General features: G+C 36.2%; 1 protein-coding gene across 5 annotated transcripts in view; it reads right to left on the reverse strand.

The window, feature by feature from the left end:
* Window positions 1–27,226, reverse strand: part of RBPJ (recombination signal binding protein for immunoglobulin kappa J region) — a 222,328-nt gene that overhangs the window by 22,979 nt on the left and 172,123 nt on the right. For all 5 annotated transcript variants that reach the window (XM_035005188.1, XM_035005189.1, XM_035005191.1 and 2 more), the window contains 2 exons: window positions 21,109–21,147; window positions 3,328–3,423 (listed from right to left, as the gene is read on the reverse strand). In XM_035005188.1, the coding sequence (XP_034861079.1) occupies window positions 3,328–3,416 (89 nt within the window). In that variant the 5' untranslated portion in view covers window positions 3,417–3,423; window positions 21,109–21,147. The remainder of the gene's footprint in view (window positions 1–3,327; window positions 3,424–21,108; window positions 21,148–27,226) is intronic.

The following is a 27,226-nucleotide window of genomic DNA, read 5'->3' on the forward strand; positions in this document are numbered from 1 at the left end:
TTTTCCTCAAACCCTAAGATGAGTTCTGGAAAATACCTTACAGATTCAAAGAAGCCTTTTTATTCAGCCTAATACACAAAATAGGTTAGGTTAGACAAAATCCAAACATCATTTACGTTATCTGACCTTTGCAGAATCATTATCCTTTGATGATTATTCAATCCAAAAGCACCAAAATAGAAACCGTTTTGCACACCACAGTTACCTCAATTAACACACATTCTCAGTATGACTTCAGGAGCATCACCTCGTTGTCTACACGGCTTTACTGTCGCCTCAACAGTATCTCTACCACCTTCACTACTGCTTAATGACTTCCGTTGACACAAAGTTGAAGCAATACTAATACGTCAACTGTAGTTTCCCCGTCTTTATTGAAAATTTTCCTCTAGACAAAATAATCTTTTTAAAAGTCTATTTTTTTTAACCTAGAATAACCTTCTTTAATGAAAAAGTAAAACTAATCACTAACATGAGTGGGATAACAGATGTCCAAAAAGATAAATATTTGTTATTAGGCACCAAAGTTAATACCAAGGACAAGTTAAAATTTTAGGACAAATTTTCCTGACCTAGCATTTCTAGCATCATTCTCTGGACTTATTTTATATGCCAAGAAGACTGCAGTCATGTCCCCAGGTTACCTTGTGCCTAATGCCTTAGCGGCTTTTCAGAAAGGCCTGAATCTTTCTTTCCACCACGTGCGCCACCCGTGAGTAACTGGCCAGGCTTCATCCAGAACGCTGGACCTCCCGAGCAGTCCCTTACTACTGATCCTTTTTAAAAATCAAGTAATTTTAACAGGTTTCCACCTTCGTATGTAAAACAAATACACGTCTACTCTGAAAATTTAATAATACAAATATATAAAAAATACAGGAAAGTAGTTACTCTGGCCTTTCCATCATTATTTCTTCAGTCTTTGGAAGCTGGAAGCTTAGATTCTTCAAGCTCTCCTTTATCTGCTGTTTTAGATAGGCCAGGCCAGACCCAAATAGAGAGGAAGTGAAAACGAAGGCAATCACAACAAAGGATAACCTTTAAATCACCTACTCAAGAAGCCACTATAGCTTTGTACTCATTTTCAACAGTAACTAACAAGAGGAACCTTATTTAGACTTAGGCATAACTCTTTAAGTAGCTGTTCCTTTCTGCTTTCCCTGCAGGGCCTCAGTTACTCAGTATTAAATGACACAATGACTTCCAAAATTCCCAGTCAAGATTCTTTTGTATAGTACCTGGCACCTAATTTCCTAACCAAAATAAAGAAAAAATGAATTAATGAATGAATCCAGCTATACCAAAATGCACCTTCAAAAATCCAGAGAAAGAACAGCCTCGCTGCAATAAACGCACATCTATTCCTATTTCCATCAGATGCAGCCCAGGCTCATGGAGCTGATGGTAAAGGAACGATCTGAGGCAAACTTTGTGTTCTTTAGGCATCTTTACCTCCTTCATCTTCAAGCCTTACTGTACGTGACCAGCACTCAGACACAAAATGGAAAGCTATGAAAATTAGGGCAATAAAAAGAATATGAAATTTGGAGTTATAGTCCCAGGGGTTCTAATCCTGGCTCCATCGATTCCTAAACTAAGATGAACGTGGGCATATTTAAAGTTTCTGATCTTTAGTTTCCTCACTAAGAAAATGAGGATTGTAACATACTGATTTTACAAGATTATTCTGAGGATTAAAATTTTAAAATATCTGTAAGGCATTCCCAGTCTGGTCCAGAAACACTGGTGAAGTGTTTCTTCTTCAGGTTTATTATGAGGTGCATGGCTGGCCTACTAACTCATCAAATATTAAGGGTGTTTACTTGCTCTGTTTCTACAACAATCTGCTCTGCACACACATTCAATTTCATTTTATATATATATATATATATATAAATGAATATCCAGTATTGACTTCATAAAAAAAAAAGGAGCCACCATCTTGACTTGACTCTATGCCTCAAACTGTAGATACTAACTTCTTCCCATATTTAATTCTAAATCAGATGGCTAAGTTTTATTAGTAAATTAAGATAAAATAATCAGAAGTTTAGTAAGCTTCAATAATGGTAAGAAAGAACACTTTGGCAGTATGAGTCCTAAATATTGCTTGAATTTGCTCATCCTATTTGAGGATAAAGTTATTAATTACACAGCTTCACCATCACCTCAGCTTGGATTGAGAGGGCTTTAAGAAAGAGACCTCTTAACTTTCTTCCAGCATAGACATTAGTCACATAGTTACATCTCGCTCCTCTTATGCATTATGCTAAGTTTTCCTTTATCTCACAAACTCTAAAATACCAGTCATCCCTTTCAACCCAATATCCAAACCTGAATTTTCATTCCTTCTCTCACTTCAGTTTGGGCTTTTCTGGCCAATCCAAAAAATCTTTCATCTTCCCCCACAAGCAGCCTTTGTCCACGAAATGCTTAACACAGTCTCAAAGAAGTCCCAAAGACAAGAAAATCCAGCAACCAAATGAAAAAAACAAACAGCAAAAGTCCCAAATGCTGAAATTCATAAGATACTGCAGCAAACACTAAATATGAAGATCACTTTGTTATAGTTTAATTCTGCGAATATGACTTCTAGGTTATTTCTGTAGTGTCTACATTCTGAGTACAAACTGAGTACCAACTCAGTGTTGCTATTTTTCTTTTTTTTTTTTAAAGATTTTATTTATTTATTTGAGACAGAGAGAATGAAAGAGAGAGAAAGCACATGAGAGGGGGGAGGGTCAGAGGGAGAAGCAGACTCCCTGCCGAGCAGGGAGCCCGATGTGGGACTCGATCCAGGGACTCCAGGATCATGACCTGAGCCGAAGGCAGTCGCTTAACCAACTGAGCCACCCAGGCGCCCCAGTGTTGCTATTTTTCTTAACCTGAATAGGCATAGGGTCAAGGTGGAGAGCTTTATAATCACTCAATTCAGGTGTTTATTTAGCCTTCTCCTTTTCAAAAGTACTTTGGGGGGGAGGGTCACGTTTATAAAACTACATTTTCCACCAAAAGGAGAGCTATTTTTTGAAAGAGCTAATGCACCACAGTAATACTTAGGGAATATCATGTAGGCCGCCCCCCAACCTGGCAAATTATGGATTATTTCATTTCATAACTTCAGAGACCTAGCCAGATGATCTTTACTAAATATGCCACAGTTCACTTTGTTTCTCCCCTTCAATAGAGACAAATCCCCTATTTTTCATTTGGTACTTGCAAAGCAACCCAATAAAAGAAACCACCCTCTAACTTGTATATTAATAAATCACTTGCAAATTCATGATAGCTACAATTAACTACCCACCAGAAAAACAATAACCTTACCTTTTTTCATTTCCATATGACTTCTGTGCAACTTTTGCATGAAGAATAAGTACTGTTTGATCCCCTCGCTCTTTTAAGTAATTTCGCATAGCTTCCCTAAAATAAAATATAAGTATTACTATTAGAGGGGTGAGATTTAGAATATTACTATGCTCTGTGATGAAAAGAATGATTAAATATATTTTTAAATAAGCAAATATAAAAATGAAAACAAAAAAGCAAAACAAATCCAATAACTAAATTTAAAGAATATTATACGATGGGGGAATAAATATTGTTCATCTTCAACTCTGTATTTTATTCTTTAAAAGAAGAAACTGCCAAAAACAAAAAAAAGGGAAGAAGAAACTGTCCCTCATTCCTGGAATTTATGATGTAACTGAATTAAATCACAATTACAACTTCTACAGAATAACTAGAATCATTATATACATTGTTTACTTTGCTTTCAACTGTCTGTAAAATTAATGACGTGCAACATTTTTATATTTAATAATCTAATTCCCCACCACCACCAGCGCCATTCCCCCAGCTACCACAATCAGTATTTTCCAATGAATACAAAGCCATAACAAATCACTAGTCACCCAAACTTATTACATGTATTATCATTACATGTTCTTAAAATAACAGCCTTACATAAAGACTATGAAAAGGCTATCATTTATACACAAACACACAATTACCCTGAAGGATGTTACCGAAGACATAATAAAATTTAATAAAGGTTAATTCAAATTAGTGTAAAACTAAATTAAATTTTGGAAAAAAATAGTGTTAATTCAAGTACAAACTACTTCAACTACCTATTATGCATAAACTGCATAAAAAGTCCACTGTCTGAAATATTTATTCTCTCGATTATTTTGCTAAGCAATACGAGAGTATATAAAGCCTACACAGATCAAACAATTCTGAATCTGCAGTCCCAATTCTTGAGATGTTTTATGCATTCTGAAATTAAAGCAAAAACAATCAAAAAGCACTTTTAATGTATTAAATGCTATTTTATTTATATTGTGAATAAAAGACAAATGTGTAAGAGGACAGCTATGCAATAACAGTACATTATTAAATGTGGGGAGTTCTAGACTTGTAGCACTTAGAAAGTGGCTTGGGGCAAATCATTTCACCTCACCCAGTCAGATAATAATGCAGCCCTAACACAGAGTGGTTGTAGAGATTAATGAAATAATCTAGATGGCAGCCAGTGTGGCTACTGACTGAAAACCTGTTAGCTGGCAAGGCAGGGCAGGTAACACTGAGATCCAATAGCTTGAGAATGATTCCCTACTGCTGACAAGGAGCTTAAAAGTCCAGTGAAGACAAGAGTTTGGAAAACAAATTGTAATAAAATACACGACTCAGAGGTACGAACAAAAAGCACCACTAAGGGAATATTTGTGTCAAGGAGGGGAAGGGTGATAAAGAACTACAGTTAACTCTTGAACGATGTGGAGGTTGGGGGAGCCAGCACCCTGCACAGTCAGAAATCTGCATACAATTTTTGACTCCTCCCAAACTTAACTACTAATAGCCTACTGTGGACTAGAAGCCTTACCGATACCACAGTAGATTAACACATACTTTGTATACATATTATACACAGGATTCTTATAACACAGTAAGCTAGAGAAAAGAAAATGTTATTAAAATCATACGGAAAATCCACTTACAGTACTGTACTGCATTTATGGAAAAAAATCCACATATAAGTGGACCCATGCAGTTCAAACCCATGTTGTTGTTCAAGGGTTAACTGTACACACTAGGAAAAATTTCTTAGAAGAGTTAAATTCAAAAAGTAAGAGTAGGCACAGGAAGTGGGACGAGGAAAGACGAAGGCATTCCAGCATCTGGGAGTAGTATGTGTAAAGACACCAGAGACCCTGCACATTTGGGTACATGGAGATTCAGGCTGAGGAATAAGATCAACACAACAACAAAGCAACAGCTGGTATTTCTTGAGTATTTACTATGTGCCAGGCCCTGAACTAAGCATTTGATGTGCACTGCTTCATTTAATCCTCATAAACCAGAAAGGTAAGAAGATTCTTAAAACCACTTTGAATGTCTTGCCCAGTGTGTTGCAGTTCTTGTTAGGAGTCAAAAGTGAGCCGTGGCAGTGAGGAAAGGGGACACACTGGGTTGAGTCCAGGTGTGAAAGGCTTGTCAAACCGCTTGAAAATGTTATTTTGGGGCGCCTGGGTGGCTCAGTCGTTGGGCGTCTGCCTTCGGCTAAGGTCATGATCCCAGGGTCCTGGGATCGAGCCCCGCATCGGGTTCCCTGCTCGGCGGGAAGCCTGCTTCTCCCTCTCCCACTCCCCCTGTTTGTGTTCCCTCTCCCTCTGTGTCTCTCTCTGTCAAATAAATAAATAAAATCTTAAAAAAAAAAAATGTTGACATTTGTAAACTTACATACTAATTCCGAAAGTTTAAGTTAATTCAAATACCACTCTATGATAGATGATGATAAAAGTGGTAGCAAGTAATAAAATTTTTAAGGGACCTGGGAAAAAATTTAAATGTAAATAAATAAATAAAATAAAATCCTTCTCTTTGAGAATGGGGAAAAGATCATCATTTAATTTTACCCAAACCCCATTACAGAAAAACACTGTGGATTTTCAACCTAGACAAAAAGGCAATGCGAGATCTTAAGGTTCTTTAAACATTCAATTAATTTCCCTTTTAGTGGTGGAATAGAGAAAGGATTAAAAGCACTGAGACAAAACAAACTTGAAAAAAAGGCTGACACACTGAAAAAGAGGTAATGGAAGATAGTAGGAGGGAAGACGGAAAGACTTGCTAACTGTATTTTGGTCTGGGAGAAGTGCGTGTAGCTTAACAGATTCTGTTTGACAAATGTGAATTCTGAAGTGTCCCTGACCTCCAGGCTCTAAGTATTCAATAGGGTGTTGGAAATTCCCATCTGCAGTTCCAGAGATAGGTCTGGGGAACAAAAGTGGGGTCTGCTGGTATATAGTTCACACATGAAGCCACCACAGTGAATGAAATCTCCCAGAAAGAAAGCACGGTGACAGGAGAGTCAAGAAGAAAATGTATAAAAGGAAATGGTGAAGAACCAGAAAGGGGTAGAAATGAGACTGTTTATTAGATGCTATGGAAGGAGACAACCTTGAAAGAGGGTAAGAATCAAAAGGTGAGATGCTGCAGAGGTCAAGGTCACTTTATTTTTAGCAAGAAGTCTAATGGATGCCAGCTAACAGAATACCTTTTACAAATTATTTGTAAAATGAGAAGCCACTGTAACATCTAATGGTAAGAAAAGAGCCATAAATATCTGGCAACACCCTCAAAGGAATGGCAAAAAGCAGCCGACAATGGACAAGTAAAATGAAGATCACCACCAAAGGACCAGCTGGCTAATGGTAGAATCCATAAATGATGGTGCCAATTCCCTCTAGCACTCCAAAACTGGGAATACAGAGAGCATATTCTCAAAACTGCTGGGTACTGGATAAGAGAGGTACAGCCTGGAAAGGATAATGAAGATAAGGTATTTGAGGTGTTACTCAGGTGATTAATCATAGAGTTCAGGGTGGACAAGAAACCAACAGCAAAGTCAGAAGGCCAGTATCTTCACAAAACTGGTGGAGAAGTCCAGTTCTTAGCATAGAAACTTGAAAAGTTGCTATATACTTGAAAAGAAAAATTTTATTTTTTTTTAAAGAAAAATTTTAAGTAGCAATTTTAAGTATATTTCACCCCCTATAATCTATTTACATCTATAATTTCTATTATATCATTTAGCAATTACTTGGTATGTCTGTCAGATTTCATGTCTTTCTTCTTGTCTTTCCAAACAAACCACGAACTCTTTTAAGACACACAATTAGGCATATTTTAGAACGGGGGGAGAGGTTAAGTAACTTTCTCAAGAGGATAATAAACACCCAGAATTCAAATTTAGGTAGTTCAACTCTCAAGGACGAAATTATACTATCAGATACTTTGCAACAGTTAAAAGCACAGCTTTGCTGTGAAACACACATGTAGTTTTCTTACCTGTAAGACAGAAGTGTACCTATGTATTTTAAGTAAGGTAGCCCAACTAACTTACACCAAGTGTCAGTAAACTTTCCTACTATTACTATTATACTCTCAGAAGAGGGGGCAAGGCGTTGGCAGTACTTACACTGAAGTCTGAGAGCAAACTTGAAAAGGGCCTGCAGGTAAATGATCAGGCATGTCACCTGACTTGCAAGGCACACTATCTGTGGCCATGACAGGTAAACCTTACATTTATCCATCTTCCCATTAAAGATTTATTGAGAGCCTGTTCTATCCTGGCACTGGCCATCACGCTAGTTGCTTGTATTGAAAGCAGCTGTGTACAATTATGATTGTGACAGAAGATTTCAGATCTCAAGTTATTTATGGTGAGTGCAAGATGACAGCTCCAGTTTTCATCCTCTCCCTTCATATTTATAATACGGATTCTTGAAAAAGCAACAAGAACCTTCAGATAACCATTAATAGTTGTCTTGTAACTAATTTGCCAAATAGCTTCTTTCAACAAGGAAAAAAAAACACCTTTGCTTCCTTAATAGAACATCAAACCCATTAAAATTATGTTCTCCGGTAATTAAAGCTTGATCATTTCTTCCAGCATTCTTAAGGAGCCATAACAAAGATGATACACTCTAAAGAAACACAATTTTAAGGGGCGCCTGGGTGGCTCAGTCGTTAAGCATCTGCCTTCGGCTCAGGTCATGATCCCAGGGTCCTGGGATCGAGCCCCGCATCGGGCTCCCTGCTCGGTGGGAAGCCTGCTTCTCCCTCTCCCACTCCCCCTCTTTGTGTTCCCTCTCTTGCTATGTATCTGTCAAATAAATAAATAAAATCTTAAAAAAAAACAATTAAATAATAAAGCCCAAAGAATGAGAGCCCATGTGCCTTTCATCCAAATAGAGTAGGGTTTCACCAACAGAATGGGGTTTCAGTTTCAGCACTGCTGACACCTTGGGCAAAATAATCCTGTGCTATGAGGAGACTGTTCTGTGCACTGGAGTTCTAGCTTCTACCCGTCTGAAGCCAGCAGCACCCTTCCTTAAACTGTGACAACCAAAACTGTCTCCAGATACTGGCAAATGTGAGTGGGGTACAAGGGGGAGGTCACCTGGGTTGAAACCCACTGACTGGTTTAGAAAAAGTCAAAAGTATTTCAATAAAATGGCAAAATCATCCATTGCCTTTTTAAAAAAGAATGAGGGAAATTTTATCATTGGAAAACATAATGTAGGTATTGTAAGACTCTTACTAGTAAAATTATTACTCTGTATTATTGAATTGTTAAAAAGAATGACAAAGTTAAAACTCATAATTTCTTGGAAGAGTTACTATTCTAACAAGTTTGAGTATATTCTTTGTTAATTTCATTTAATGATTCCTTAGAACATAAAATATTCATTCTGAATAAAAACCAATTAAAAATTATTTGAAGAACACTGTGTAGCAACTACTTTTGAAAGAGTCTGCTTACTCAAAACACGGAAGCTTTAGAAAAGTGGAAAATTTTATTTTTATCAATATTTTTATTAACACGAAATAATGGCAAGTGCCATGCTAGGTTAGTATGTTCAAACTGCCTGTCATTGTATTTGTCCCCTTTTTGGCTGTGTTTTCCTTTAAAATTTGAACCTTTTTATACTGCAAACAAAATTCATTTAAAAAAAAAATGTTCTTATGGTGCTAATGCCCATTCTTCTGTAAAAGAGCCCCTTACTCCACACTCATTTACCTCCATGCTTGGGCCAAGGGACTAATAGGCGATTTACAGTGTGTGTGTGTGTGTGTGTGTGTGTGTGTGTGTTGGTGGTGTGGACATATGAGACATATGAGCTGGGAGCAATCACAGCCACAGCCCCAACTACTCTAGGAGAGAAGTGATCCACAGAGTGGGGAGGTCTAGTCATCCAGTCATCCTACCAATAGGTTCAGTCCCCTTATTTCTCAAGTTAGATTTCTGTCACTCCTAAAATCCAAATAATAGAAGTTCCCACAGGAACGGTCTTATAGAAAAGAAACCCATTTACACCACCGCCACAAACATTTTCGAGAGCTGCAAGTACACTTTGGGAAACACTACTAGAGGCCAGGTTTTAAATTTTTTTTTTAAATTTTTTTTTTTTTTAATTTGAGAGAGAGAGAGAGAGAGAGAGAGCACATGAGAGGGGGGAGGGTCAGAGGGAGAAGCAGACCCCCCGCTGAGCAGGGAGCCCAATGCGGGACTCGATCCTGGAACTCCAGGATCATGACCTGAGCCGAAGGCAGTCGCTTAACCAACTGAGCCACCCAGGCGCCCTAGAGGCCAGGTTTTAGAAAACCATGTCAGCAGCCTGTTTTCATACTTCCTAGGAACTAAAAACGTCTTTTACATTTTTTAAGGATTATGAAAAAGAAAAGGAGACTGTGTAACATCATGTGGACCTCAAATCCTAAAATATGTACTACTTGGCTCTTTACAAAACGAAAGCATTTGCTGACCCCTGCATAGGCAATAAAAAACAGAAAGATAATTTTAAAAGTTGCAAAAGAGAATGAATAATGACATTCTTTTTTTTTTTTATGAATAATGACATTCTAATTTGTTTAATCAATTAAGTATACCACATGGCTGACATTTAATACAATTATTAAATAAAACTCTTCCTTGAAATTGGACTTGGGGACACCTGGATAGCTCAGAAGCCTCTGCTGGACTCTTCTCACTGCTCCTCTGGAATGTTGCCAAAAGGTGTCCAGATTCATGCCCCACCCCCCCAACAAACTCCTGGAGCTGCCCTATTTCTGTCAGATTCCCCAGGTAAGTTCTTCACATCATCACAGACAGTACTTCTCACAGTAAGCTCCACAACAGTTACAATCTGCATGTGAGAGTGCTCTGCTCAAAGAAGTTTTAGAGCAACTGGTTCATGTAAAGTAAAATCAGTTCTTTCACTGCAGGACTACTCAATCTTAAATAAATCTTCAACAGAGGTTATCTGTAATACAGTACTGGCCCAACTATCAGACCAGACCAGGATCTCTTGTCTTCCCCTCAAGTGCCAGTTTTGAAAATGATAATCTAGGGGTAGGGCTAACAAAGTCTATTCTCATAATACTAAGGAAACATTAAGGATGCTACACTAGGTTTCTGTATCTATTGGTGACCAAGGCCAAACAACAGTACAGGTCATGTTCCTAAGAGAATGCTGGCAAATTTCATTCCATTCCCTCTCGTAATAAAATAAAATTAATGATCCATACATAATCCTATGAAATTCTATGAAAGTTGATATAGAGGTAAACTGCTTTAAATCCTGTCTCACAGCTATGAGACAAATCCTTTCATAAACTCTTGGTGGTTTTTATTCTCCCTCCCAAATAGACAAAGCCATTACATTGTAGGGACTGGGTCAACATCACTAATAGAACATTACTTCTGTGTTCTATTATTTTAAGTTTCTACTTACTTAAGTTTATTTTGGAAACGCTACTTCTCGTGTAGAGAAAAATCAGACTTGAGGATTTTGATAACATGTAGCAGGAGGGATTACTGACATTGAAAGGTAGGTCATCACCTTGGTTCTTAGGTATCTAGGCCTGGTTGATCCAAACTTGGCTCCTCGAATCCCAGGGACCACATGGACCCTTCCTATTCCAGCTCATTTTCTTCTTCCCCCAAGATGCCCTACAAAGATACGACTGGCCTAAGTGAAGTTGGATATTAGCTGCAGCCACTTTTACATGAATTATTTACCATTTATAAACTAATTACCTGACTAAAAATTATATAGAGCAATATATATTAATATATATATTATATATTACTATCAATGTATATTTAACTTTATGGTTTTATTTTACTATAAATCTAAATTTGTTTCATTTCAACTTAGTTTACATGGTGTTTGCTACTCATGGTTGTCTTATGATGAAGTAAAAGGAAAACCCATAATTAGGTTAAAACATGAATATTGTACTCTGTAATATAAAATGTAAAGTAACCTCTGATTTCTTGAAAAGAACCAAAGCAGACATTAATCTGACCTAAGTCAATAAAAAAGAATGGATGATTCTCATGTCACAAATTGAAAGGGACGGATCATAAATAGGCATAGCAAATAGTGACTTTAACTATAATCCAGGGCAGACAAGAAGAATACATTGCTTTAAGAGTTTCTCATTAGGCACTGGTTAAATGCTTCTCAAAACTGCATGCTATGGACAAGAAAGAAAAGAGATTCAAAAAGAAAAAATATGGGCTCACTCAAAGACAACAGAACCCCAAAATTAATACACAAATATTTACAAAATGTATATAACCTGTGTTGAAGTAAACAACAGATACAGAGGTTAAATTTTAACCTCTCTTTTAACCATTCTCTTAGGATGTTATTCCTTATTCTGGGGCAACCTGAAAATAAGCCAAATGGCAACTGAGTTTTCCAAAGGTTTGACCAGGACGGTAATGGAGTTAGGTACCAGTACAGTGAGAACAGAGGTATGGTAGTGAGACCAAAGGGGATAGGGTTTCAAAAAAAAAAGAACCTTATGAAAGAAATCCCGACAGTAAAGGAATTCAAGCAAACGCATGAGTTCGTGGATACCAGTCTGCAGTATCGCAGAGGGGAAGAAAGTTAAGAGTACATGCCTTTGAAGGTTGCCTATAACTCAATCATATTCAAAATTTCAGGTCTAACCTTCTGATTATTGACAACATGGCAAAGTCTCTTAGTACAAGGGTGTTGTAAGCTGAATAACATCTATGTTTTCTAAAAGCACGTGTTACAGTTCTGCCGCAAGTCGTAACTGCAGAGCTCAAACACACTCTCACGTAAGAACAGGCACGCTCGCTGATCTATTCAGCATACCTGGAGGGACTGACACCTAGTTGCATTGCATCTAGTATTTTCACTGATGACCCCAGGCTCTAAATGACAAAATGAGAAGCCTCCACGATAAAAGAACTGTTTCTCTACATCAATACAAGGTCTGGTTGGTCTGTTTTGTGTTCGAATCCACAGTCAGTTATACCTGTGAGTCTCATGAAGGGGACTATGTCAAGAGAGTAGGATGCCCTTGTAAGTTAGTACTCAATTGCTTCTATATATGTGTTTCTGAAAGAATGTAATATTTAAAAGAAAAAAAAGTGAATCCACGATAATGGTGAGTAGTACATGGTGTTAATTATCCTTAATCAAAAATTTACATTTTGTGTAGGCAGAACTGTGTTCTAAGCACTATTCAAAACACTGTCCTCTAATAAAAAGACAATTTTTCAATATTGCTTAATTTGGAAGATGAGGGTAAGGACAGAATAGGGTCGTTTTAAAAGATTTATTTTTTGGGTGCCTGGGTGGCTCAGTTGGTTAAGCAACTGCCTTCGGCTCAGGTCATGATCCTGGAGTCCCGGGATCAAGTCCCGCATCGGGCTCCCTGCTCGGCAGGGAGTCTGCTTCTCCCTCTGACCCTCCTCCCTCTCATGCTGTCTCTCATTCTCTCTCAAATAAAAAAAAATAAAAATAAAAAAAAAAAAAGATTTATTTTTTAAGGGACCCTCTCTGAATTAATTCCCTACCTCCCCCCAATTAAAAGAGATATAAAATTCCTTTAAAAACATTTTTTAAAATGTATTTATTTGAAAGAGGGCGGGAGAGAGAAAGCACGAGATGGGGGAGGGGTAGAGGAAGAGGGAGAAGCAGGCTCCCCACGGAGCAGGGAGCCCAACTCGGGGTTCATGGGATCATGACCTGAGCAGAAGACAGACACTTAACCAACTGAGCCACCCAGATGCCCCTAAAAACATTCTTTTTTTTTTTTTTTTAAGATTTTATTTATTTATTTGACAGAGAGAGAATGAGAGAGAGAGCACATGAGAGTGGGGAGGGTCAGAGGGAGAAGCAGGCTCCCTGCCGAGCAGGGAGCCCAATGCGGGACTCGATCCAGGGACTCCAGGATCATGACCCGAGCCGAAGGCAGCCGCTTAACCAACTGAGCCACCCAGGCGCCCAAAAACATTCTTAATAGAATAAAAGACACTAAAGTTTTCCAACAGAGAAAACTCTTTAAAGGAAAAATGGGAAAATATGATTAAAAGGAACCAGAGAAAATCTACATTTGCTATACTATCAAAAGGGAAACTTCTTAATTTTTACTTTGGGCTTAAAATTAAATTCTTATCAGAATTGGTCATTGATTTTACAATCCAATTTTCTGTTTTATACAAACTGTTTTTACTAAATTTTCTTTGTATTAGCTTTGATAATAAAGAATAAGGGGTGCCTGGGTGGCTAAGTCAGTTAAGCATCTGATTCTTCATTTCAGCTCAGGTCACGATCCCAGGGTTGTCAGACTGAGCCCTGTATTGGGCTCCGTGCTGGGCATTCAGCCTGCTTAAGATTCTCCCTCTCCCTGTGCCCTGTGCCTCCCTCTCTCCCTTTCTAAAAAATAAAAATAATTTTTTAAAAAGGTAATAAAGAATAAAAACCTGTAAGCTCGTTCTCTTTAAAAAAGATTTAAAAAGAAATAAAAGCTTACCCTAGAAGATATGCTAATTCCTTTTAAGGTATTTTTAAAGGACAAAAGCTAATAAAATCTTTTACAACTTTATTGAGATTTTTTTAAATTAATTAATTAATTTTTTTAATGAGTTCTTTTTTTTTTTAAGATTTTATTTATTTATTTGACAGAGACAGAGACAGCGAGAGCAGGAACACAAGCAGGGGGAGTGGGAGAGGGAGAAGCAGGCTTCTTGCTGAGCTGGGAGCCCGATGTGGGACTCGATCCCAGGACCCTGGGATCATGACCTGAGCCGAAGGCAGTCGCTTAACCAACTGAGCCACCCAGGCGCCCCGCAACTTTATTGAGATTTAACTGAAACACAATAAAATGTATTCATTTTCAAGTGTACGGCTGGGTAATTTTTGGCATATTGGATACACCATCACCACAATCCAGACGAAGACAGTCATCATTCCCAGGTTTCTCTTCTGCCTCTTTGTAATCCCTCCTCCTACCTCTCCGTTCCCAGGAAACCACTGGTCTGCTTTGCCATTATAGATTAGTTTCCATTTCCCAGAACTTTATACAAATGGAATCATATAGTAAATATCCATTTTTTTTTTTTTTACTTTTGAAACCTGACAGTAATTATCGTAAGATTTATCTGTGTTGTTGCATGTATCACCAGTTCATTCCTTTTATTGCTGAAGAGAAATCCATTGTAGAATATTCCACAATTTGTTGATCCATTCACCTGCTGGTGGATGTTTGAGTTAAGCCTGTTTGGCTATTATAACTAACACTACCACAAACATCTGTGTTTCAGTCTTTGTATTCACATTATGTTTTAATTTTTCTTACTAAATATGTAAAAATGGAATGGCTGGGCCATATGGTAGGAGTATACTTAACTTTTTAAGAAAGTGCCAGATTATTTTCCAAAGTTGTTATACTACTTTACATACCCACCACAAGGATATAAGAGTGGTGGCTGTTCTAACATGTATCTCATTGTGGTCTTTTAAGGTTTTTGGTTTTTGGGTTTTTTTTTAAGATTTTATTTATTTATTTGACAGAGAAAGAGAGAGTACAAGCAGGCGGAGCAAAAGAGAGAGGGAGAAGCAGGATCCCGCTGAGCAGAAACCCCGACGGTGGAGCTCAATCCCCAGGACCCTGGGATCACAACCTGAGCCGAAGGTAAACGCCTACGCCTACCCGACTGAGCCACCCAGGTGTCCTCTCACTGTGGTCTTACTTTGCATTTCTTTAATGGTTATTTGCCATATATACACATTGTCTGGAGTATCTGTTTAAATCATTTTCCTATTTAAAAAAACAGGTTATTTCCTTATTTTTTTGGCGTTCTTTTCATAATCTGGATACAAATGCTTTATTCCTAATTTCGATGAAGTAAAATTTATCCATTTCTTTCTTTCAGAGATAGTGTTTTTGGTGTTATATCTAAGAAATCTTTGCCTAACCCAAGGTCACAAAGATATTCTCCAATATTTTCCTCTAAAAGCTGTATAATTTGAAGTTTTACATTTAGGTATATTTTTAGCTAATTTTTATATATGGTTCTAGACATGGATCATAGTTATTTTGTGTTTATGTGTATGTAAATGGTAGGGACATACAGATATCCAATTGTTCCAGAATCCTTTGTTAAAAACCCCTGAACTAAATTGCCTTTGCACTTTGATTGAAGAACATAGATCACGAGAACTGTTTCTGGCTGCTATTCTGTTACAGTGATCTACCTTGGCTATCTTTACGCCAATACCATCCTTGATTACTGTATGCAGCTTTCTATAAAGTTTTGAAAACAAGAAGTCCACCTTCTTACTGCTCTTTTTCAAGGTTGTTTTGGCTAATCTAGGTTGTCTGTATTTCCATATAAATTTTAGAAACAGCTTGTCAACTGCTACAATAAGTTCACTGGGATTTGGCTGGTAGTATGTTGAATCCATAGATGAATTTGCGAAGAAGTGACATCTTAAATTGATTCTTCTTTCTCAAGAACATTTATTTTGGACTTCAAGCTCTCTCAACAACATTTTAAGGTTTTCAAGTGTATAGTTTTTGTACGCCTTGTGTCAGATTTCCCCCTAAACATTACATATTTTTGATGCTATTAAATATAGCATTTTTTATTAAATTTCAATTTCCCATTGTTCATATAAAAAATACAATTTATGTTTATATGTTGGTCATGTTTCCTACGACCTTGATAAAACTCACCTATTAGTTTTAGCAGCTTTTTTTAATAGATTCCATAGGATTTTCCATATAGCTGATCATGATGTCTGCAAATAAAGACAGTTTTACTTCTTTCTTGCCAATCTGGATACCTTTCTTTTCTTTCCTGGACTTACTGTACTAACTAGAACCTCAAGTACAATGTTAAATGGAAATGGTAAAAACAGACAATCCTGCATTGTTCCTGATCTTGAGGGAAAACATTCAGTCTTTCACAATTAAGTATCGTGTTAAATATAGTTTTTTCATAGGTATACCTTTTCAGAATAAGGAAATACTTCTATTCCTAGTTTGGTGAGAATTTTGATCAAGAATGAATGTCAAAAGCTTTTCCAAACCTCTTGAGATGACCACATGATTTTCCCTTTTGTTCTGTTAATATACTGAATTATACTGAATTACACTGATTTCCATTTGTAAGATAAAGCCATATTGTTATTTTCATTGTGAAAATTTAAGACTTTTTGCATCTGTGTTTGTAAGGGATATTGGTTTATAGTTTTATTTTCTTAAAATGTCTCTGCCCTGCTTTTAACAAGGCAATGCTGTCCTCAACAAAATGAAATGGAAAGAATATCCTGCTCTCCAACTTTCTGGAACAGTATATAAAGAACTGGCATGATTTATTTCTCAAATGTCTGGCAGAATTCAAAAGTGAAATCATCTGAGCCTGTAGGTTTCTTTGTGGGAAGGTTTATAATTACAAATTTGATTTCTTTAGATAATAGGGCTATTTAGGTTATCTGTTTCTTCTTGAGTAAGCTTCAGTAGTTTACTAGTTTCAAGGAATTTGTGCATTTCTTCAAAAGTTGTTGAATTTTTTGGCAGAAACTTATTTATAATATTTGTTATCTCCTTTCCAGTTTTTTATGTCTAAAAAGGTCTTTATTTTGTCTTGCCTCAGGATAAAATTCTAGGTTGCTGGTTGCTGCATTTTTTTCCCCCTTTGAGTACTTTAAAGCTCTTGCTTCACTGTCTTCTCCCTAGCAAGGGAGACATTCCTTTATGTATTTTTTTTTCTCTGTTGCTTTTAACATTTTCTTTATCACTAACTTTAAGCAATTTGATTACTATATGCTCCAGTGCAGTTTTTGCACTTGGGTTTACTGAATTCTCAGAACTATGGTTTTAACAGTTTTCACCAAATTAAGGAAAGCTTCAGTTGTTACTTCTTCATCTCTTCTTTTAGTCAAACGATGACTCCAATTACTTGGATGTTAGCCACTTGAACATAAACCACAGCTCACTTATGATCATGTTTTTTTACCCCCAGACCTTTCCTCTATGTTCATTTTGGCTAGTTTCTACTGCTATGTCTTCATTAGTCTTTCTTTCAGCAACATGTACCTGTAATTAATTCCATCAAGTGTATTTCATCTTAAATATTGTAATTTTCATCTCTAGAAATTTGATTTAGATACCTTTTTAATCTTCCATGTCCTCTATTTAACTTGTTCAATCTTCCCTCTAGCTCAGGAATCACAATACAGTTTATAAACCAAATCTGATGCACCCCTCTTTGTGACAAAAATTGTACTCCAGTGTCCAGACACGTCCATTGGTTTACATGTGGTCTATGGCTGCTTTTTTACAAGAGTTGAGTAGTTACAGCAGAGGCTACATGGAGCTCAAAAACTAAAATATTTAGCATCTGACCCTTTAACAAAAAAATAGGTGAACTCCTGATGTTAGCATACTGAACATACAGAAGACAAATATAATAATTGCTATAATGTCATTGATTCCATCATGTATGTCATTTCTGGGTTGGTTTAGAGTTGGTTTAGATCCTCATATGGATCATATTTTCCTGCTTCTTTGTATGACTGGGTATTTTGATTAGATGTTAAGACTCAGTAAATCTTACTTTTGAGTATTTGATATTTTTCTATTCCTGCAAATTTTCTTGAGCTTTGTTCTGGTATACATTTAAGTTACTTGGAAAGAATCTGATCCTTTCAATCTTATTTTTAAATTTTGTTAGGTAAAACCAGAGCAGCATTAGTGTTAGCCAAATTTTGCATCACTACTAACGGAAAACCCTTCTGTGTAGTAGTACTCCAGTAGATGCATCGTGAAGTATAATATTTTTCCACTTTAGCTATTGGGAACAGGCAGTTTGTAGTATGAGCTTCGGGAAATTTTTTCTCTAATTCAACTTGGTTTTTAATCCCCAGCCTTGGGTAATTTCCCAGCAGATGTGTGCCGATCAATACTCAGCTGAAGATGAGAGAGGACCTTCTGCAGATCTCTGGATCTCTTTCCTCTCCAGCTCTCTGACCAGGGAACTCTAGCCACCTTGAACCCCTAGATACCTAGCTCCATCTCTTCAGCTCAAGGTGCTTACCACGCTCCACCTGCTCACCTCACTTGTTTCCTGTCTCTCAAGGATCACTGTCCTTTCTTGCCTGCCATCCAGTATCTTGAAAACTGTTATTTTATATATTTTGTCCAGGTTTATAGCAGTTTCAGTTTGGAGAGTAATTCCAGTTCCTGTTACTCCATCTTGGCCAAAAGCAGAAGACTTAAAAGCTTACTAAAATTTTCCAAGCAGGGAAAATTGCTTAAAGGGTAAATGGAAAATCATGATAAAGTAAACAGGACCTAATTATATTACTGTATATATTTAAGGAAAGGAAAGGAAAGGACAATTTTCTTATGATATTTATTATCATCACACTGATTGCTATTTTTATAGAGGTATCCATTAAAAGCAAGTGATTTATTCATCAAAATGTATTTTATGGTTAGGAGTCATTCCATAACCAATATATTATTACTGGTAATAAAACAAAAATACCCATTAAATTGTAACTTTCAAAATGTCTACACATGTGCTTAGAATTTCTTCAAGATATTTACAAACGTAATTATATTTAATGTCTCTAGAAATTTTTTTAAATTTAAGTAATTTCAGACTTACAGGAAAGTGGCAAAAGTAGTACAAAGAATTCCTAGTCCCCTTTCCTCCAGACTCCCTAAATATCAGTATTTTACCATATTTATGTTTTTAAACGAATGCATTAAGAGCTCATTGTAGACATTAAAGCCCTTATACCCAAAATACTTCAGTGTTAATTTCCTAAAAACAAAGACATGCTCTTAAACAAGCATAATGCAATGATCACTGATACAAATACTTGTATATACAGATTTTATTCAAATGTGCCAACAGTCCCACAAACATCCTTTATGTCCTTTATTTGGGGGGTGGAAGGCAGTGTTGAGAAACTAATGTTCCTGGACCAAATCAGGATAGCCACCAGTTTTTGTAAATTAAGTTGAGCTGGAATACAGACATACCATTCACTTATGTATTGATATCTATGGCTGATTTGGGGATATAAAAACTAAGATGAGAAGTCACAATAGCCTCAGTATGGACCAGAAAGTCTAACATGTTTATTATCTGGCCAATTATAGAAAACATTTGCTAACTCCAGCTTTAAAACAAAAGAAAAATTCTTCTTCCTGACCCAGGATTTAGTTGAATTTAGGGGTCATGTCTTTTTGGTCTTCATTAATCTGCTATTCCTCAGTCTTTCTTTTTCATGATCCTGATAAGTTTGAAGATCAAATGCTGTTTATTTTATAGAATGTCTCTCATTTGTGTCTGTTTGGTGTGTTTTCTTATGCTTAGATTTAGCTTATGCATTTTTGGCTGGATCATCACAAAAATGACATTGTGTCATCCTCCTCAGGATGCACATGATGTTTATATGTCCATTACTAGTGATGTTAACTTAGATCACTTCATTAAGGTATTGTCTGCCAAGTTTTTTCACTGTTATGTTACTATTGTTCACTTTATAATTAATACATACTTTGTGAGGATATGCTTAGAGACAAAGTAAATATCTGTTTCTTATCAGACTTTAAATCAATAGTTTAAGCATTCACTGATGATTTTTGCCTGAAACAATTATTGTAGTGGTTGCCAAAGTGTAATTTCCTAGTTCCATCATTCCTTCTACGTGTATTAGGTGGAATTCTGCTTTAAGAAAAAGAATTCCTCTCCCTCTACTACAGGATCATTTCTTTAACTCAGTGTAGACTTTTAAACTGTATTTTATTCTATTGGTTCTTATCTATTACTATCATTATTTATTTTGAGGATTAAAGTGTCCATGATTTGGCTAAAAGGGAACCTCTTCAAACTGGTTCCCTTTCTGTGTCCTTCTGGCATGTCCCCATCATTCTTTGTGTGCAACACCTTTTTAATAATAACAATAACATGGAAATAACCCCAATGGTCATCAATGTGAAATATTAAAGGAGTAGTGTGAAGGCAATGAAAAACTGTGGAGACATGAAAGAGAACAAAGTAGAAGACGTACAGTAAGTGGAGTTAAAAGGCCCAGAACAATGGTAGAGTATGATGCCAGACGATTAAAAAAAAAAAACAAAACACAAGCATATGCTTATATACGCACGTAATTTTCTTGAAAGATACTAAGAATACAGGATTAACATTAACTCTAGGATATAACTGTGCAACTAGGTGTCCTACCTTTTATTTTACAACTGCTGATTGCTGAAAAACTTAAAAATCATTTTCAAGACTAATACTTTCAAATAACATTTGTAATTAAAATGTGTATTGTAAATTAGAACACAATGTAATATTTATAGTTTCCTTAAAAGTGAGTAAAATTTTATATTTTCTTTAAAATTCTTTTCTAAAGCATTTATTAAATATCCTCAGGTGCTACCCTAAATGCAGCTAGATTGGCTAGATGTAGGAAGCTATCTTTACATTGTCACCCTATTTATATTAACTGTATTATACTCAAGATTCTTGAAAGGTTTTACACCTTCCCCATTGAACTATATCCTATTATCCTCTTTTTGGTGAGGTGGGGGAGGGAGGATGTGGGGGAAGGATGGGAATAAGCTTATGATCTAGATACCAGTATTTGAATAACTTCTTTTCAAGAGCACCTAATACAGTTTTTAAGATGACAGGATCTGATATTCCCATGAAAGGTTCGTGTGAAAGACTAAAATGCTTACCTAGTGAGTCGTTTAGGTGGAGGCCGCTCACCAAATTTTCTGGAAAAAATAAGAAAAAAAATAAATATATAGGCTGTACGACACATTCCGTAGTAAGCTTTTTAGGCACCATGAAATCTCCTTTATGACTTATATTTCAACTCTACTAAAGAACAGCATAAAGAAAAATCCTCTAATAACCATCCATGCCCAGAAATAACAAAATACGTACTTTAAAAATGGTTCCTAAACAAAAAACGCACCCTAAATAGGCCTTACACACCCACTCTGAGCATGTAGCACAATGATTAGACGAGGGTGACAGGTACCTCCTAGAGACACCTTGCAAAAAGCAAACAAACAAAACCCAACAATGACAACAACTAATCAAAGACCCCCAGTCTCACACAACCTGCAACACTCAGAAAAATCCTCAAAGCCCAAGAGGTGGCATAGAGCTTAGTTTGTCATGTGCCAGGAACTTTGCTGTACATTCTTTATACCTTACCATCTTTAATCATTACAAAACAATTCTGTGAAGTACATAAGGGCTCATTTTAAAAAGGTAGAAAGCAACTTGCCCACAAAGTAAATTAAGTGGTAGGCAGAGTTAAAATTTAAACCTAGAGGTTGACAAATATTATCAAAGTTTGTATGGAACCACTGAAGAACCAGAACAGCTAAAGTAACCTTGAAAAAGAAGAACAAAGCTGGAGGTATCACAATTCCAGGTTTCAAGGTATATTACAAAGCTGTAGTAATCAAAAACAGTTAGGCACTAGCACAAAAACATGATCACAGATCAATGGAACAGAACAGAAAACCCAGAAATAAACCCATGCTTATATGGTCAATTAATTTATGACAAAGGAAGCAAGAATATACTATGGAGAAAAGAGGCTCTTCAATAAAGTGTCAGGAACACTGGACTACTACATGCAAAAGAATGAAACTGGACTATTTTTTAATATTATAGACAAAAATAAACTCAAAATGGATTAAAGACCTAAATGGGAGACCTGAAACCATAAAAATCCTAGAAGAGAACACGGGTAGTAACATCTCTTCATTGGCAAAAACAACATTTTTCTAGGTAGGCCTCCCAAGAAAGGGGAAGCAAAAGCAAAAATGAACTATTGTGGCCACATCAAAACAAAATGTTAGTGCACAGCAAAGGAAACCATCAACAAAACAAAAAAGGCAACATAATGAATTAAAAATTAAAAATTAAAAATAGAGGGGTGCCCGGGTGGCTCAGATGGCTGAGCGTCTGCCTTCAGCTCAGGTCATGATCCCAGGGTCCTGGGATCGAGCCCCGCATCAGGCTCCCTGTTCGGTGGGGAGCCTGCTTCTCCCTCTCCTACTGCCATTCCCTCCACTTGTGCTCTCTGGCTCTGTCTCTCTGTCAAATAAATAAATAAAATCTTAAAAAAAAATTAAAAATAGAAATTCCTCATGACCCAATAATTCCACTACTGGGTACCCACCCAAATAAAATGAAAACACTAATTCAAAATGATATAAGCACCCTTATATCTATTGCAGCATTACTTGCAATAGCCAAGACATCAAGCAACCTAAGTGCTGACAGACAAACAGATAAAGAAAATACGGTGTGTACACACACACACACACACACAGGAACATTACACAGACATAAAAAAGGGAGATCTTGCCATTTGAGAAAACATGGATGAACCTAGAGGGTATTATGCTAACTGAAATAAATCAGACTGAGAAAGACAACACCCCTATGATGTCACTCGTACGTGAAACCTAAAAACAAAACAAATAAACAAAATCAGACCTATAGAGAATAAACTGATGCTTGACAGAGGGAAGGGGTATGGGGGGGCGGGGAGGAATAGGTAAAATGGGTAAAGGGGAGAGGGAGATACAGGCTTCCAGTTACAGAATGAATATGTCATGGGAATAAAAGGCACAGCATAGGGAATATAGTCAATGATATTGTAATAGTGTCGTATACTATCAGAGTGTAGCTACATTTGTGAGTTCAGCATAACACAGAGAGAAGTTGAATCACTATACTGTACACCTGAAACTAGTGTAACCTTGTGTCAACTATATGAAAAATCCTAAATGTTGTCTACTTAACTAGCTCATACTATATGGCCCTTCAGAAAGAAATATGCTAAGTGGACAAAAAAGCATTTCAACTGGTTGTAAGAGGGCAAAGAGAAAAGCCTGAGCAAGGACAAGAAAGCACAACAGGCTTGAGTTAGAATACAGCACGAAGGTTAAGAAAAATGCTCTAGAGTGAGATTGGCTGAGTTCAAATCCATGATTCAGATCATGCCATGTGACTGATGTTACTTGACTCCCTAGACCTCAGTTTCCTCATGTGTAAAATGAGCACAGTGACTGTGTTTACCTCAAAGAGGTGTTAAAGGGATTAAATGTGTCAATATATAGAAAACACATAGAACAGTGCCTGGTACACAGTAAGAGCTCAACAAATGTTAGTAGTTATTACGGTGTTTTAGTTATAAATCAGTAAGCCAAAACTATGAAATAAAGGAATTAATTGGGATGCTAACAAGGATAAGTAGGTACAGAGGAAGAAGAAACTAATTCCTACGTGATGCCCTATTTCCTCTGAAATAGGAAATCAGGTCTTCGGAGAGATGGTGGAAGCACAACCCTTGAAAAAGACCAACAGAATTTTGTTTTCTTTTTTAAGCAGATTGCAGTTATAAACAGGTTAAATGACTTGTTCAGTCACAGTTAGAGGCTGTGAAGCCTAATCTGACTTAAGATTTCTCCACTGTATTTGATGTCCCACAAAATTATCAACTTTGATGATAAAGGTCTTAGAATCCAATGCAGTTCATTTTGTTGTGTAACTTAATGCCATATGACGTTGTTTATGAACTCACAATTTATAAACAGTGGGTATCTGTGACTATGAATATTTTTGTTAACCCTGAAATACTGAAAACTGACTTATTTGAAATAGCATAAGAATATGAGTAAATAATCCAAGCTTTTGTTGGAAGATTTATTTATTAATTCTTTGATTTTACCCTATAGGATATTAAATTTTAAAAACCAAGAAACAAAAAACACAATGTTTTGGTAGGAACATCAGCAAGGCCACTGAACACCATCGGTTTTAAAACACTGAACTACTGGCAAATCTGTGGAATTCGGTTATGGAATTAAAGGCAAAAATCTATTCCTGCATCTTTTTCCACAGGAAAGAATTTTTTGAACCTTTGAAGCTGATTAAACGTACCATTACAGCATGTGACTAAAATGTAACTGCCTCACTAGGTTAGATGTAATTTACAAAAAAACCAAGAAGTTTAAGACAGCCTGTAAAATACTTCTTTGTATATATATGTAAGAGCACAGCTATACTTTTTTTTAAATTTTATTTTGTTATGTTAATCATCATACATTACACATCATTAGTTTTTGATGTAGTGTTCTATGATTCATTGTTTGCGTATAACACCCAGTGCTCTACTCAATACGTGCCCTCTTTAATACCCATTACCAGGCTAACCCAACCCCTCACCCCCTTCCCTCTTATAAAAAGAAGGAAAGTGAGACGTGGCCAGAACCTACTCAAGGGGTTAAAATGGTGAAAATTTCAGAGAGACATAGTTAACAAATGAAAGAAAGCTTTTCAATGAAGATCATGACACGGTACTCTTTGTACTAACTACTAATATTCCAATCATCAAGCACCCTTTGAGATCTAACATAAGTTTGTTACAGGACTAGTAAGAGATCCACTGCACTCAGTTGAAATGTTTTGTTCCTTGGTGCTCTGAAATGCTTTCAAAATTAGATTAACAACTAAATATTGATTAAAGTATCTGTCTCTCTTTTTAGAAATACCTGTTAATGAAGTGAACAATTACAGAGCATGCTCGTGCAGTACAACTCCTGCCCCCATAGAAAGCATGTGCAAGAGAACTCAACAGTGTGCATGCCGAGCTTGAACAGCACTTCAACATTTAGCATCATTCTATCTAGGTGCCATCCTAAGGATAGGTATCTTATAAATGTTAATAAGATTAAATTGCTTCTTCAGTATATAATAAAGCATCTCCAATAACTGTTGTGTGCCATCCCAGTCCTTTCTTTAATGAATATGTGATCACATTCCTATTTATCTCATTAAAACTAATGGTTACTGTATCTACTACAAGGGGGGAAGAGTAAGAAAAGGGGTTTTCTGAGAAAAGTCATGAAATGCCCTTTAGTAGGTTCACAATGCAAAATTCTGAAGGCTGCAATTAAACTAAATTCTAATTATTTAATAAAATTCACAGGTCTACATACTTGAAAATGTCAAGTTATAACAAGGTACTGTATGGATCCTGCACTTAACAAGATCCATTTTCACTACTAATCTGATATACAACTAATACATAAAACTTCAAGAATTATCTACTGCAAAAAGGTCCATCTTTAAACATGAATGACTCAAAATTCATGATGTAATATTTATATCATGTATTCAAAATACTCACTTTTCAGCAGAAATGACTATAGTCCATTATCAATTTCTCAGAGATTGATTATAATTTAAACATTAAGCTCTGTCTCCCTCTTCCAACAGGGAATGGTGAGATAGGCAGGTACAAGAAAAACAAGGTGTCTACTGACATGATCTGTGTTAACAACTGAACCAGAAATAAGCTGGACCAACCAATTTTAGACCACTCTTACCTAAGATGCTTTTCATATAAGGTTTATGGTGTATTTAACAATAAAAAATAATCTAAATCGTTAAGTACCCAAAGGATGGTTTTAATTCTACAAAATACTGAGTTAATTCTCCATCGTAACAAAGAATATAAGATTGTAGGATCATTTGATAGTATAGGCTGTCATCGCATCAAGTTCCTCATATTTTATGCATGCTGTATTATGTAAAATGTCATTTTGATTAAATGTAATAATCAATCCTGTTTATATTTAAGGAAAAAAGTTATGACTCTGGCTTTTCTTTTTAAGTAACAAACAAAAGTTAGCTTATATACAGATGATTATACCCTAACGCATGTCCTTTCTTTCTTGTTCTGTTCTGTGTATTTTCCCCTCAGACCCATATTGGTGAATGAAACACAAAAATCCATGTCATTTACCTAACAATGCTCTTATAATACTATAGCTCAGGAAAACTGATGTGATCTAAAGTATATATGTCATAAGTATAATTTTAAAGTAGCAAATTCATTTTGCTTTAACTTCACTAGCTTTCCCTTTCTAAGATAACAATGATCTTTTATTCAAAATAGGAAGAGCTGAAGAAAATGTTAATTACTCTATTTTCATATACCTGAAGTAAAAGGATTTTTAAAAAGCTACCTCAATCATTAAACATAGTGTTTCCTACCTATAAATAGTACTGCAGTTCCCAGATATCCTCCAATGAATTAGAATTTCCAAATAAGTAAAAAACCTCTATACACATTACACTTATATTACACACTTCCTTTTTAAGCTCACAGTGGAGATGCAATATTGTTTTCTCCTATAACACAGATACATTTCCTTCTATATTTACCAGTCTGTTAAGAAAGTGCATGACCACAAACGTACTGAGAACAAACAAGATAAACATTTTATCATAACTTCACCATCTTAACACCTTTTCTACCTAACAGATGATTCACACGAGAAAATCAAGTCAAAAATCAAAAAGTGGGGGAGAGGATACAAGAAAAATCTTTTCTGAATATAGAACAATTTGGTAACATGTTGCTAAAAAAGCCCCAAGAACCTGATGTTATCTAGTTTTACCTCGTTAACAATATTAGAAACACAGAGCTCGCTGGAAAAGCAAGCACAAGTCATGTGGGAAACTCTTCTGCCCTAGGGTTGTGGAACTAAAAGCAATTTCTATTTTTCTGTATTTCATAAATTTCTGCCTAAACAGAAACGAGGATAATGAGATTAAAATAAATGAAGGCAAGAAACACTGGTGCAGCATTTGCAGGAAATAAGAAGGAAGGAAAGCATGAACAATTCAAACTCGTAATTAAACCAAACTTTACACCAAATTTGCTGTAAACAGTATATTATTTTTATACAGTTTCAAAGTATTGGGATTCCTACAATTTAAGATAGTGAAATAAAATAGTACTTGACTGAGGGAAAA

Source organism: Mirounga leonina, unplaced genomic scaffold (assembly GCF_011800145.1).
Source record: "Mirounga leonina isolate KUSES-001 unplaced genomic scaffold, KU_Mleo_1.0 Mir_129, whole genome shotgun sequence".
NCBI lineage: Eukaryota > Metazoa > Chordata > Mammalia > Carnivora > Phocidae > Mirounga > Mirounga leonina.